We start from the raw sequence: 14,344 nt of genomic DNA, 5'->3' as shown, positions 1-14,344 counted from the left end.
AATGAGAAAAAGCTGAGAGACACTTTTCAGAAACTCTTTGAGAGAAGAATGACTGGGAGGACCTGCAGCAGGAAGGAAGCTGAAAGAAAAGTAGAGGTTTGTTCCTTGGTAGAAAGAAGAAATCAAAGTAGAGAATTTTTTCCAAGTGTTTCATGATGCAAAATTCTACTGTGCAATTCTTGTGTTCATTTTTTACACTATTAGATATTTTTAAATCATGGAAGCACTGATGTTTGTGGTAACTGGTCCAACAATACGGATAGAGAGAAGCTAAACAATCATCCTCCAAATCGTCCTCCGAGTCTACCTTCTAAAGACAGCAGAAACTTCCTGTAAGTTCCGAGTTTTGTGGACAAAGCATCCTTTTCCTGCTGAGCTGTAATATTTCTCCCCAGTTGGCCTCGAGTTTGCCGAGAGCAATGAGGACAAATTACCTCATGGGTATAAAATATCTGCAGCACAGCTAAGAAAACTCAAGAAACAAGGATATTAGTGATCTCTCATTACCACTGATAAAGTTCCCCTGAAGTCAAAATAACATTATGGTCTCAAGTATCCAGGGGAATGAGAAACAATGTTTTTCAAACAAGTCTTTGCACAGTGTCAGAGTCTGAGAATACCACATGAACCTTAAAATTTTGTTTTCATTTAATCTTTAAAGAACATCTTTAATACTTCTCTTTAGAGGTATTAAAAGTCTTCTGCAGTGATAACTCAAAATAAAAGTTAAGTATTTCTCAAATTAGTTGTTAAGATTCCTGCTCTAAGGGACTATAGGAAATTATTTTCTCAGAAAAAGGTTGTGAATATTATCAAGATTTAGGTAGGCTCATGAGTCCTAATTCTCACTGTGCATTATATTTCCAATGGGACCTTCTTAAAAATGTAGGCCCTGGCTCCCTCACTGAAGAACTGCTAGGGGCAAGGCCTGATAATCTGTAATCTGCATGGTCCCTGGGTGACCATGACTAGCAGACAATGACCTTAGGAACACAGATTTCCTACACACCCAGCTCTGCCCTGGGTTTCTCATTAGTTAGCATCTAGAAGCACTAAGAAACCTCTCCCTCCCAATCACAAATGTTCCCTCCCCCTGTCCCTCCCAATCACAAAACTTCCCTCTCCTTGTCCCCCTTAGATAATCAGACCAGAATGGTGCTTCTGAAGTCACACTTCCAAAACACATAGTGATAGAGTTACCTGAGAACAGGTTAAAACTGCACATTCTCAACCTCCCCCAGCCCCAGAACTACCAAATGAGAAATTCTGGGGATGGGGCAAACACAGTGATCTCTGTTTCAACAAGCCATCCTGTGATGCTGATGCACACTGAAGTTTGAGAAAAACTGCATTTGAGAATTTCACAATTCCAAGAGAGAAGAAATAAAGAACGACATAACTCCATATAAGGTAGAACCAAGTTTATTAATGACAGCCTTTGTTACAACCACTCCCAAGTGTAAAAAATAAAGGGTGATTCATTAAAATTTGAAACTCACTTGGACTTCCACTTGGCCTTTGACTGGATGTGCCAAAGGGTGGGAATCTGGCCTGGTTCTGAGTCAGCTGGTCAGATGGAGCTCCCTGGAGAGTGAGGTACTAAACAGAAAAGACGAGAGTGTCCATCGGAGAGTGCAGGCCCTCCCTGTGCTGGCGGGGCACTACAGGAGGACAGCTGCGGTGGGGCGGAGAGGAAGGAACACAACCTGACAGCTGACGTATGGGGCGAACACTTCTAATTACACAGAGACACAAACACACACACATGCAGAGTCGTACACACCCAAACTCTGGAGACTAAATTTTCAAGAATGTTTTCCTTTCTCTGAGCAGATTGACACCACATTCATCAGCCCCCAGGAAGCAACATGGGGCTGAGATGGAAAACTTGTTAAATTTTCACAAAGTATGCTAACCAGCTGCCCAGTAATGTGTTGGCAAATGTGTCTTCACCATGAAATATGCCTGTGGTTTTCCCAGCGTTCCACAGACCAGTGTCTGCTGCCCTAGGAGAATGACATCCTGGTCGACAATGGCTGGACTGAAATCTGGGTGCAAAACTCACCCCTCCCACTGGGGCAGCGGTGGGTCGCAGCGCCCGGAGGTGGTTTCCCACCTGTGACACAGAGCACTTGTCCCATTGATGTTCTCTCCTCCACAGTATTTGTGCTTTGTCACCATCCTGACGGCTAGTCTGCACTAGGAAAACAGAAGAAGCTCTGCCCGTGCACACTTTTTTTTTAATTAAAAAAAAATTAAAACCAGAAGGAAAAAAACAACCCACTAGAGGCTTTCTGATTGTGTCCACATTGTTTTGGAATGGGGTTTAATTCCATTTGAAGAGAAGGAGGGGCGGGATGCAGAGGAGGCCACGACGACCAATACGATTAAGGGAGAGGTGAGTCCCTGGAAGCATCTGTGATGGCCCGGCTGGTCCCTCCCTAGCCAGGGGAGGCTTGCCACGCCTCTCAAGTCCATGAACCTATTGAATAAATGCCAGCCAAATCCCATCTATAAATGGTGTAGGAAAGATGGCAGAAAGAGTACCTGGTGGATTCAGATTCACAGGTCATGCAAGATTACACAAAAAAAATTAATATTCGAGCCTGTGAGAAAACACTTCAAAATTTAAGAGAAACTGTAGCTTTCACTTTTGGGAGACCAAAAAAAAAATTTTTAAAAAGCCAAAACCCCCAAGTATTCCAGAGTTTCTGAAGAATCCAACACCTAATTTGGTGGGCTGGCGGAGGGGCAGTATTTAACCAATACCTTTTCATGAACCTCATTTTCTTCTTGGATCTCACTGATCAATAAAGCACTGGCCTACTTAGAAAAAAGAGCTGTCCTGCTAACACTCAGCATCATGGAGTGTCCCCACATCCTTGCTCAGAATGTGTGAAGCACACAACTTTTCTTAGACAGAGACCAAATGGGGCCCCCCGAGTTACTCGTTAATGTGGCCACAGAGTCTGACCTTAAAGACAAGCTGCTTTCTTCTTGGGATGAGAGTCATCGCAATTCCTTGAGTGGTACAGTGAAGGGAGGCCAGCCCCCACCCTCACAGGAAAGGGGCTGAGTTTTAGACAAGGCGCACTTCTCCAGGCCGAGGAACAGAAGGCAGACCCTTCAAGGTGGGAGGAAGAGCAAAGCTGCCCCACCCCCAGCCCTCCAGGTACTGACGTGGAGAGCTGGGCTGTTTTCCACACACTCAAGTACACCTGCATCCCTCACCCTCCCTTTTTTTCTGGTTTTGTAAGTATCCAACCATCCATCAATTCATGGCTACAGTAGAGATTCACGGCGCGACGACTTTCATACTGTTTTGTTTTGTTTTGTTTAATTCTGTCAGTGAGCAGCATTTCCCAGCTTCACCCCCCACCACAAGTTCTCGGCAGCTCCGTCAGGCAGGGCAGCGGGATGCCTCGGTGACAGGGTCCATGCAGTGTGGATTCGGCTGGGCACGCAGAAGGCCCGGAAAGCTGGGTCGTCCAGTGTCTCGCAGCAGCTGTGGCGGGGCCTCTGCTCTACCAGCTGGCCCTGACAGCTTCAATGTCGCTGACCAAATTCTGGGCCAGGCAGATCCCAAAAATCTGGGCAAGGAAGAAAAAGAATCAGTGAAACTCTGAACTTCATTAGGTTTTTCCCTGGCCAATGAATTCCATTTTTCTTATCTTTGCTTTTTAAAATCAACATATAATTCACATACTGTAAAATCCAACCTCTTAAAGTGCATTGCTCAGTGGTTTTCAGTCTATACACAAGGGTGTGCAACTACAACCATTATCTGAGTCTGAAGCATGCATGGTATTATGCCAAAAAGAACTGTGCCTGTATCCACTAGCAGTGATTCCCATCCTCCCAATCTCCACAGCCCTGGAGCCACAACCCATTTTCTGTCTCTGTGGATTTGTCCACTCTGGACATGTCATACAGAGGGAATCATATAATACCTGGCCTTTCGTGTCAGTCTGCTCTCACATAGCAAAGTGTTTTCAAGGTTCACCAATGCTGTACCATGTGCCAGTAGGTCAATCCTTTTGATGGTTTGAATAATATTCCATTGTGTCGATGAACCACATTTTGTTTATCCATTCATCAGGTGATGAACATTTGCAGTGTTTCCACTTTTGGGCTATTATGAATAGTGCTACTATGAACATCTGTGTACAAGTTTTTGGGTGAACATATGTTTTCAATTCTCTTGGGTATGTACCCCAGAATAGAATTGCTGAGTCATATGGTAACTATTTAATTTTCTGAGGAATTGCCAAATTATTTTCCATAGAGGCTGCATCACTCTCATTCCCTTCAGCAATGTGAGAGGGTTCCAATTTCTCCACATCCTCAACAACTCTTGTTATTATCTTGCTCTTTAATTACAGTTGACCCTTGAGCAGCAGGAGGATTAGGGGTGCTGAAATCCTGCACAGTTGAAAACCTGCATATAATTACAGTCAGTGTTCCACATACTCAGATTCCCAACCACGGCGCTGAACCTTGAACAAGTCAAGCCAGCTCAGGTCCGTCAGTCAGCTGAACTGTGGTCAACGTGCTCACGCCATGCCCACACAACTCCAGCTCCCACTACTCATGAGTCAGCTGTATGTCTGTCCCAGCATGTGCGATGCAGCACGTCAGTGTGGTTCCGAGGAGAAGTTCCCTAACCACCAGTAATGACTAGCATCTTTTCACGTGCCTACTTTCGTATCTGCTTTGGAAATGTGCCTATTCAAATTTTTTGCCAACCTTTAAACTGGGTTTGTTTTCCTAGTTGTTGAGTTGGGTTTTTTATATTATAGATACTTGATCTTTATCAGATACAATAATTTGTAAATATTTTCTCCCATTTTGCGGGTTGTAATTTCATTTTTTGACAGTATTTTCATCACAGAAGGTTCTGATTTTGATTAAGTTCAATTTACCTCCTGTCTCTTTGGTTACTTGTGTTTTTGGTGTCATATCTAAGAAACAATGCCTAACCCGCGGTCACGAAGAGTTAGGCCCATACTTTCTCCTAAGAGTTTTATAGCTTTAATGCTTATATTTCGGTCTTTGATCTATTTGAGTTAATTTTTGTAGATGGTGTGAGGTAAAAGTTCAAATTCATTCTTTTGCATATAGATATTCAGTTGGTCCAGCACCATTTGCTGAAAAGACTATTCTTTCCCTAGGGAACAGTCTTAGTTCGCTTGTCAAAAATCAACTGGTCATTGATGCATGAGTGTATTTCTGGACTTTCTATTCTAGTCCATTAATTTGTATGTCCAACCTTATGCCTGTATGCACTGTCTTGATTACCACAGCTTTGAAGTAAGTCTGAAATTGGGAAGTGTGAATTCTCCAACTTTGTTCTTTTTCAAGTTTTTGTTTTGCTATTTTGGGTCCCTTGCATTTCCGTAAGAATTTTGGGATCAGCTTGTCCATTTGTGCAAAAAAAAAAAAAAAAAAAGCAGGGGAGGATGAGGGGGAGGTAGTTGGAATTTTGATGCAGATTGCACTGAACCTGCAGAGCACTGAGGAATACTGCCGCCTTAACAATATTAAGCCTTTCAATCTGTGAATATGGAATGGCTTTCCATTTATTTAGGTCTTCTTTAACTTCTCTCAATCACTGCATGCTACTTGTGCTCAAAGAAAAGTATCACATCCCCACAGGACTGCCCGGGGGGGGGGGGGCAGGGGTGGGGTGGGGTGGGGGGGAGGGGAAGTAGGCACTCCTGTCCCTCACTAGCATTTGGAAAGGTGGCGCAGGGAAGGGAAGGGAAGGGACACCGCATGTCTTTGAAAACCCGAAAAACTTAATGCTACTTGGATCTACTTTTGACCGTCCTTGTCTGCCCAGAGGTCAAGTGCAGCATTACTGAGCCCAGGGAAATGCTGGCATGTCAGCAGGCAGCTACTGACCCAATTTCTCCATGTTCAAAAGGAAAGAAGGTTAAACCAGAGCTTTAATAAAATACAAACCAAATAATTTAGGTCTGTTTCCCAGCCCCTCCAATTGTGTCTTAACAACTGTGGCACTAAGGCGATTAAGCAAAACCCCTGTCCTGACGAGGGTTCCCTGGGGCATCATTTCCCTGCGGCACCCAGAAAGGAGCCCTGTCTTACCTGCAGCAATGCGATGCCTATGAATATACCCGCCACGATGGTCAAGTTGTCCTGCAACCACTTCTCAAACTGAGGCACACAGCCTTTCGTGTAGATTACAATCTGCTGATCGACTTCCTTCACCAGGGAAGAGGAAAGCACAGCATCACCACGCAAGTTCTAAAGCTCCTCCAACACCCTTTGTGCTAACAGACAAGGTGGTATTCCACTTACTGGTTTCTGCCTGGCGTCATAGCCACACTGAGTGTTGATGACATCTTCCTGGTGGAGAAAGAAAACCACAGTGAAACTGACGCCTGCTCGGGAGCCCACAGAGGAGGAGTCAGCAGGAGATCCCCATTAAAGGTCGGCGGCACACTGTGTATTTGTGCATGCAGACAGACCAGCCACCCTGTCGATCACTTCTGCACATCACCCATGTGATTACTGTAGCAATCTTCAGAAGCTGGTATTAAAATATGCCCTCTTTTCCAAATGAGGAAAAATGAGGCTCAGGAAATAGCAGAAAGGAAAGCAAACCTATTATGTGGGAGGTTCATGATTCAGAGTTGACGAACCTCAGTAAGTTCATAGGGAACGGAGACACAGATAAAACGTGGTTAAAGGATACAATGACTATCTTCATTTTTGCTTTCTTGTGGGGGGACTTCTACTTTTTAATCTGTATGTTTCTGAATTACTTAAATGTGTTTCAATGGGAATATATTACTTCATTCAAAATAAAACAGTGCCCTAATCACATATCACATGGACCGATGTCCTGACATCCGACAGGCCTGATCAGAAATGTGGGCTCCCCTCTTTTAGGTTTATTTCCACCCCCCACCCACACCCTGCCCCCCGCAGGGCATGGGTGGAATTTATCAGCTTAGCATTTATGGGATTAGATATCTCTACCCAGAGGATATGTAGTTGAAAGGGGAGGCACAATGCCTTCTAAGAATCTTCAGAATTCATCTGATGGGAGGCTAACACAGGGCAGGAACTGGAGACAGAGCACAGTTTGTATCTACTGGCCAGCACCAGGTGGCCGGATCGGGGACCCTGCGCTGGGCGCTCCTGCCTTCTGGCGCGGCTCAGAGGAAAGGAAGGAACAAACCAGTGGGAAACGTTAGCTGCCCTGGCAAGGTCCCGGAGCAGAAAGCACAGTCCTTACTGGTTCTCAGTCTCCTTCAGAGCAAGAGTACAGCCCAGGCTGACCCCCAACCCCCGCAATGGGTGGCCTGCAGGGAACTTCTGCTTTTCTATCCCAGACCACTGTCGCTTTCAAAGAGCCCCACTCCCTCTGCCTTACAGGGGGAAATGGCACTGAACTCATCAGCACCCACTCGGATCTCCTTCATGGAGGAAGGGTGGCTCTGAGTGGACACCTGGGGCCTAACAGGCCAAAGAGAAGCTAAAAAGTCCAGCAGGGATAAGTGCAGGAACAACTGCACTTGTCATTCTAACACTCACTTCTGGCTTTTAACTTAAGTAAGAGACTATAAGTCGTTCTACAGAGCAGGCACATAACTGGACCCAAAATAATACAATCAAGTCCATGGTAAAACACACACACACACACAGACACACACACACACGTACGTAAAATTGTAATTAACTGTGGTCATTACAACAGACAGTCTGGGCAGCCGCGGTCTCCCCACATAGCATTCTAGCCCTATCTTGTCTCGAGCTCTTCCATATTCCCCAGAACTAAGTCAGGAGGAAAAGGGTTACTAACCCCAAAGCAATGCAGAGCACTCTCAGGTAAGCCCATCCTCCTCATACAGAAGGAACAACAGGCAGCACAGGCAGGCTGCCTGGGTCTGAAGCTCAGTGCCAACACTGGCTAGCAATGCGAGCTTGGGAGAGTTTACCTACACTCCATGGGCCTTGATCTCACCCAAAAAGGGAAGATAATGGTGGTGTGTGCCAGTAGGAATGTTCTGAACTTCAGGGAACCTAGGCACAAAAAGTCTTAGAATAGGAACCAGCATGCACTGCTAAATTAACGCCAGTGATTATTACTCCTACTGGGAAGAACTGAGCACTAGAACCCCCACAGGAGCTACGATTAGGGCTAAGCGGGCAAGGAGAGGTTTTAAGAAAAAGATCTCTGTGCTCCTCCCACACACGCCGCCCTGTGCGATGTGCGGAGCAGGTAAGCAGCGTGCCGGCGTCCACTTACCGCAGGGTCCTTAGTACAGCAGGAGAATGGCACGCCGCATCGCTCCCGACTTGCATTGGAATCTGTGCAATTGAAGTAAATATTTAGGTTCCAATCATCAGCTCCAAAAGCCCCACAGCACTGCCACTAGAGCAAACAGGAGAGAATTAGATCATCTCGACATGGAGGCCACCAGGCGCCTACACGCACACCCGCCAAAGCACCGACACCCGGCTCCTGCCAGCTCGAGCCCTCTCTTTGTCTCAGAATTTATTTCTAAACCAAACTGAACCTACACAGCCCCTGAAAAAGCTTCCAAAATAATTAAGGCTGAGGGTTTGTAAGGATGTGCTGGCACATGACTTAAAAGAGTGATGAGACCCCTGGTGTCGGGTGCAGGAAGGGCAGGCGTTGGACAGCAGGGCTCGGCTGGAAACAGACCGGCTTGGTTGGTGCGCATGGAGGAACGTTCTCGAAGGTTAATCAAGACACTGAACAGTGGTTTCTGAAGGGGGCAACTGGGGCTGTGGGTGGGGTAACTAGAGACTTCCTTTCTTACAATTTTGATCTCTACACCTTAAAGGTTTTTTTTCTTTTTTTATCCAATTTATCGAGGTACCACTGACATCCAATAAACTGCACATATTTAAAGTGTACAATTTTATAATTTTTCACCATGTATACATTATGAAACCATCACTATAATCAAAACTGTGGACATATCCATTACCCCCCCACAGTTCTAGAGACTTACTTTTTCACTACATATCTGTCAGTATTCTGAATTTGTTTTAAACAAAAGCATGTATTTACATTTTCACCTTAAAAATTCAGTTGTCTAATTAAAATATTATAAAACAAGTAGTTACATTCTGTGGGTCTTTGAAGGCCTGATTCAAAGGCTGTTTGTTCCGTGAGTCCCCTGCCACCGTGCCCCTGGGCTGCAGGGGCTCAACTTCTCCCAGTTAAATAAACATCAGGCCTTGACCACTTTAACACGTTCAGGACCAAGAGCTACTTCAAGATATTAAACTCCATGACAGAAAAAGAAAATCACATGAAGGCAGCATTGCCATATAAAGCACACAGCAATTCAAGAGCACGTGTGTAAGCATGCTCCTCCCACCACTCTGGTCCTCTGAGGGCCTGAGGTGTGCATCTCAAGGTTCGCCTGCAAAGCTCCATCAGATCTGCCATGTAAAGCAGGCAGCAAAGTAGGCAGTGACAACACTTGGCAAGGTGTGAGCTTGCATCCAATTACCACCTAACAAACAGTGAGGTCGGCTGAGCAGATGAAACAGGCTCCCTTTTTTTATGCCTGAGGTACAACTTACTCCAGGGCAGTCCCTGCTGCCACTGAACAAAACCAACAACTCATGGTGCTTCCCCCAGGGCGAGCGCTGATGTAGCCCTCTCCCCACTTTATCAAAGGGGACCCCAGCTCATTCTAGAAAGTTCATCCCCTGGGCTTCCGTGTGCTCTCCAGTCCTGCCACATGTGTTCACATAATGGACACCACTGTCCAGTTCTGCTCAGCTTATCCAATGTTTCCCTGGGCACAAATAAACACCCATCCATTCATAGGACCATAACTCTGTAAGCCCAGCACAAAACCATGCACATTTTATTAGAGTGCCATAATACGTCCATGAGTTAAACTGTAGCTTTTATCACATACACTTTACTGGTGGGGAAATAGGTCATGGTCCTCCTGGCCCAAGGTGACTTAGCTCATCAGATCTGGGCACTAGATCTGTATCTCCTGAGCCTTGTCTCTCTCACTTTGCACTTTGAGTGGAACAGGGAGTCTGCTACTTCCTCTGCACTGCTGGGGCTGTCACACAGAAACACTCAGAAACCCGGGTGGGAGGGTCTGCTGTACAGAGTCTTCACATGTTAGAGGTCATCAGGGCTTAAAACCTTCTCAAGTTTTGGTTTTAACCACATGTGCTATAATGATACTTGAATAGGTATACCTCAGGAACTTTTTGGACAAGTATTTTACTGACATATGTATCATTCTGAGCTGTGAAGTGTGGAGGATGACCAAAAATGTGCAAGGAACAAGAAAGAACCCGTATTTATCATCAAACACAATGTCAAACCTAGAGCAAAACAATATTCTTCAAATATTGACAGCAAAGGGCAACCATGATTAGAACCTTCTTGCTCAAGAGTTTTCTTCTTTGTTCCTCCCAGCAGAAATTAAGATAAGTGAAAATAGAATATTTCCATTTAGGGCACAAATCATGTAAGTCAAGAGAACCAGTCAGAAAATAATAAGCAGATGAGCAAACAAACCAAAACCACGCAGGAAAGTCAGAGGTGGGCTCCAGCCGGCCGATGCCGTAGTCGGGAGGATGCACTTGGGGTCATCCTTCCCAGAAGGCTTTCAACTTGAACATAAACCAAATGTAAACTTACATATTCCTGGGTGAAGTCTATGAGGTTTTGCAAATCAATGTCATCCCTGTACGCTCTGATGTTGTTGTTTATAAAGAAATACAGCTGGTCTTTGATCCAGTCTTTGAAAACAAATGCCAGAACTCCGGCAGTGAGCTCCAGGAAGAAAATAATTCCCAGGAACACAGAAAACTAAGACAAAAGACACATACACAGGGAACAGTTATAAAGGCTATTTTGATCATATACAATTAAATAGTTCCTGCTAACAAGGTTTGGAATTACATTGGATTGTTATACACATCCAAAGCAGATAACCTTCAGCTTCTTAGGATTCATTAATAAAATATTACACTTCAAGAAAGGATTTTTAAAAATCATTTCATAATCACACTTTGGTGCTCTAGTGCTCCATTTGGCAATGAACCAACAGAGCTCATAAGCAAACATGGATAAGAGGAATTTCTCATTTGATCCACATAAGGCCTCATGAACTTCTGATTAATGAGCTGGACAATGATCTTTCCCTGCCTCTAGGAGGTTTCTGTCACACTGAAAAAGAAATTACCCCAATGTTTTAAGATCACCTGTCATTCATTACTGTGGCCTTGATCTTATATGCAACATATTCCTTCTGTGGATTAAGATGCTGCTTTAATTCCCTTCGCACCTGCTGTACAGCAGATACATGTTTATCTTAGATGAAGAGATCAAAGAGGAAGTTGTGGGGTGACTGTGGCATGAAAATAATTTCCCATCAAGAAAACAAAATGAAACCATTGGGCACCAGTCTCAGAATATTTCAAATAACACCAATATACAGCCACTGGGAGACTTCTGGCTAATGCAGACAAGGGTTTTAAAAGGAAGGCAAGGGGCCATGGCAATGTGGCGCTGCTCATACACCTGGAGAAAACTCCCTTCTGTCTAGAACACTCTGAAGAGCCCCCTCACCTTAGTCATATCAATATACCACCACTCACACACGGCTCTTTCCACTTCCTCCGACACCCACATTCTTACCCTTCTCGAACTTTTTTGTTCAAACAGATTATGAGAAATGAGGCTACAAAGGACCAGCATGTAAACTGCAGGCAAGCTTCTGGTGACAAGGACAGAAAGGGTGACACTGGGGCCGCACCGGTGAGCAGAGGTCCTGAAGGCTGCAGAGCAGGTGTGCCTGAGGGGGCAGAGGGGCCAACGGCGCCCACTGCCTCTGCTCAGCAAGCAGACACCAAGCAGCCAGTCAGGAGAAAACTGCATGGGGGAAGGGCACAAAGGAAACTACACAGTTACTTAAAATTAAAAAAGACAGAAAAAGTGTTTATTCATTCAGCAAACATCTACTGAATGACTTGTAACAGGTCAGGCCCTGAGCTGGTGGGCTTTGCAGAAGCAAGGACGAGCAGGACCACACCCCTGCCTCCAAAGAGCTCACAGACATATGGAATTTGGGGGTAGGGTCGGGGAAGAACAGTGGGGTGGTACCATTTCACATCGGATGTCAGTATATCCGACAGTGTTTGTCCAGGGTGCCGAGGGCCCTCCTGGGAGGGTGGGCAAGAGGGGAGGGCTGGGAGAAATAAGTACCTGGCGAACTCCAGGACCCCAAGGTTTAGTTAGGCCCCAAATCCAGGCTGTCCAGCCCAGCCCCTCAGGTTCCACAGAGCTCCTGGTTACCTGCCCTTGGTGAGTTTGATAGCAACAGAATCTAAAGAGCCCTTCATGATCACTAGTAGTACCAATAATTTCAAAGTGAGCTCTCCTCAATCTAGAAAAGGACAGAAAAAAATCCTGTCACGTTTACTCCATGTCTACCCTACAGCATAAAACAACCCTCTCCCTTTATTAGGTCCTGCCGTGTGCACGACAGTTAGTACACTGCAAAAATGAGGAAAACCACAGTGACCTCACGTCTGTATGCACACTACACCAAGACAGGAGTCAGGCAAAGGTTTTAATTAGATTTTTGTTCTGACCTTTATAAAGGCTAGGTAAGTTCATTTCCTAGTTACCCTGGGAAATTTTCTCATGTCACGAAATATACATATCAAAACCTGAATCCAAATTAAGTCCTTATCAAATGTTTGGCAGATGCTGAAGGCCCTGGGCCCTGTGAGCGGATTTCCCCATTTCCAAAGGAGCAAAGCCGACTCACCGGCTTCATTCTGGGGCCTCGGATGACAAGAAAGTTCCATTTCCATTTCACAGGGATTGTCTCTAGCTCTTGGATTTTCCCTCAGCAATCCTCCTGGCCTTATGGCTTCAGATCATTGAGACTTCCTGCTTATTTAAAAGGCCATCCTAGGCCACTTTTTAGTGTATGTACCAATTGGAGAAAGGGACCATTTAAAAATATTCCCCAAGACTTAAAAAAAGTCAAGAAACAATACAATTCTTTGTTTCCAACATGGGACTTCATAAATTAAGGTGATGGTTTAAAGAAATGTATATATTTCTGTCTATTCAAGTTATCTCTAAGTATCTTCATCCATAAAAATAAAAAAGGGACTACCCTTATAAAGCAAAATGATTCAAGTGAATCACATTCAAGGGGATCCCACATTTGGGGGCATGGTGGTTCAAACTGATTGAAAAATAATGGCAGCTGGTTAAGTACAATGAGGCCCAAAGGGCTACGGAAAAGCTCAGTGAGTGAGCTCAAGCTCTAGGAATATCTCACACTAAAAAGACTGGTAGGTGAGCAGGTTGTGATCAGGGACAGAAGATCAGTGTATGTCCTCTGTGTGTGCGTGTCCTCTGCGTGTGCGTATGTGTGTGTAAGACAAATGGGAGTTTTGGGAAACCAGCTACTCCCGCCAGAGATCTATGTACACAGAACAGGATCCAACTGCTCACCAGGTTTTACTCAGGACCAAGCAGCCCTTGGTTTGCCCTGTTCGCATGGGCTTCCAGGTAAAACAGTCTCCAGACCTTTGTCTTGGCTAGAGCTGCCTGAATTCAAAACGGGCTGCCCTGCATGGGCAGTGAGGGGACAGCGAGTCTGCTCTTCTTAGGGGTACTCAAGAAAAAATGCCAGAGGAAGATGTGCCAGGCGCGCTGGAAGAGAATCATACTCTACACGGCAGCTGGGATTGTTTCTGATCTATGCTCTTGTTTTCAACGAAAATGGTCCTCAATGATGATGTGTCACTAAAGGATGAAAATCATTCTACAAACAGGTGAGAATTACACTAACATTGTTCTCTAGAAATCCCACTGTCTTCCCTTATCATAGGAGGGTGTGGTTTTTCAGTCCTTTTCCAGTTTTTAGAAAGGGGAGTGGATGCTGCCACGATATGGTCACCATGGGCATGCCCACACCCAGACTGGCACATGCGTCTGGCCTCTGGCTACACTTAGCGAACCTGTCTCTCACACATACCGGCACGCATAGGCCATTCTGTCCTCCTTTAGAAGGAATCTCCAAAGGAGAAGCTTTCACTTTTCATTCTCTACCTTTATTTTTAATTTCTAACTACCCCCTAGGAAAACTCCTTCCAAATCTATTCATGCTAACAGTGACCACGCCAAACACCCTGCAAGGGATCTAAAAATTATGCTGGTCATAATTTTTCAAAGTCTTCAAGGAAGACTTTGCCTTTTACTGTTTCTCCATATTCACCAAAATCTATGCTTAACAGATTTAATCTAGACAGGCCACAGCCACCGTGCTTACGTCTG

General features: G+C 45.0%; 1 protein-coding gene across 1 annotated transcript in view; it reads right to left on the bottom strand.

Moving 5' to 3' along the window:
- Window positions 1-1,406: 1,406 nt before the first annotated feature.
- The window catches only part of TSPAN5 (tetraspanin 5), a 169,692-nt gene continuing 156,754 nt past the window's right edge, over window positions 1,407-14,344 (bottom strand). The window contains exons 4-8 of the mRNA XM_028506406.2: window positions 10,682-10,852; window positions 8,279-8,404; window positions 6,322-6,369; window positions 6,109-6,225; window positions 1,407-3,590 (exon numbers count right to left, since the gene is read on the bottom strand). Coding sequence (XP_028362207.1) covers window positions 3,525-3,590; window positions 6,109-6,225; window positions 6,322-6,369; window positions 8,279-8,404; window positions 10,682-10,852 — 528 coding nt within the window. The 3' untranslated portion in view covers window positions 1,407-3,524. The remainder of the gene's footprint in view (window positions 3,591-6,108; window positions 6,226-6,321; window positions 6,370-8,278; window positions 8,405-10,681; window positions 10,853-14,344) is intronic.

The sequence above is a fragment of the Phyllostomus discolor genome, chromosome 1 (genome assembly GCF_004126475.2).
Source record: "Phyllostomus discolor isolate MPI-MPIP mPhyDis1 chromosome 1, mPhyDis1.pri.v3, whole genome shotgun sequence".
Lineage (NCBI taxonomy): Eukaryota > Metazoa > Chordata > Mammalia > Chiroptera > Phyllostomidae > Phyllostomus > Phyllostomus discolor.
Note: the sequence above shows the minus strand (reverse complement) of the source record. Positions and strands in the feature narration are given on the sequence as shown.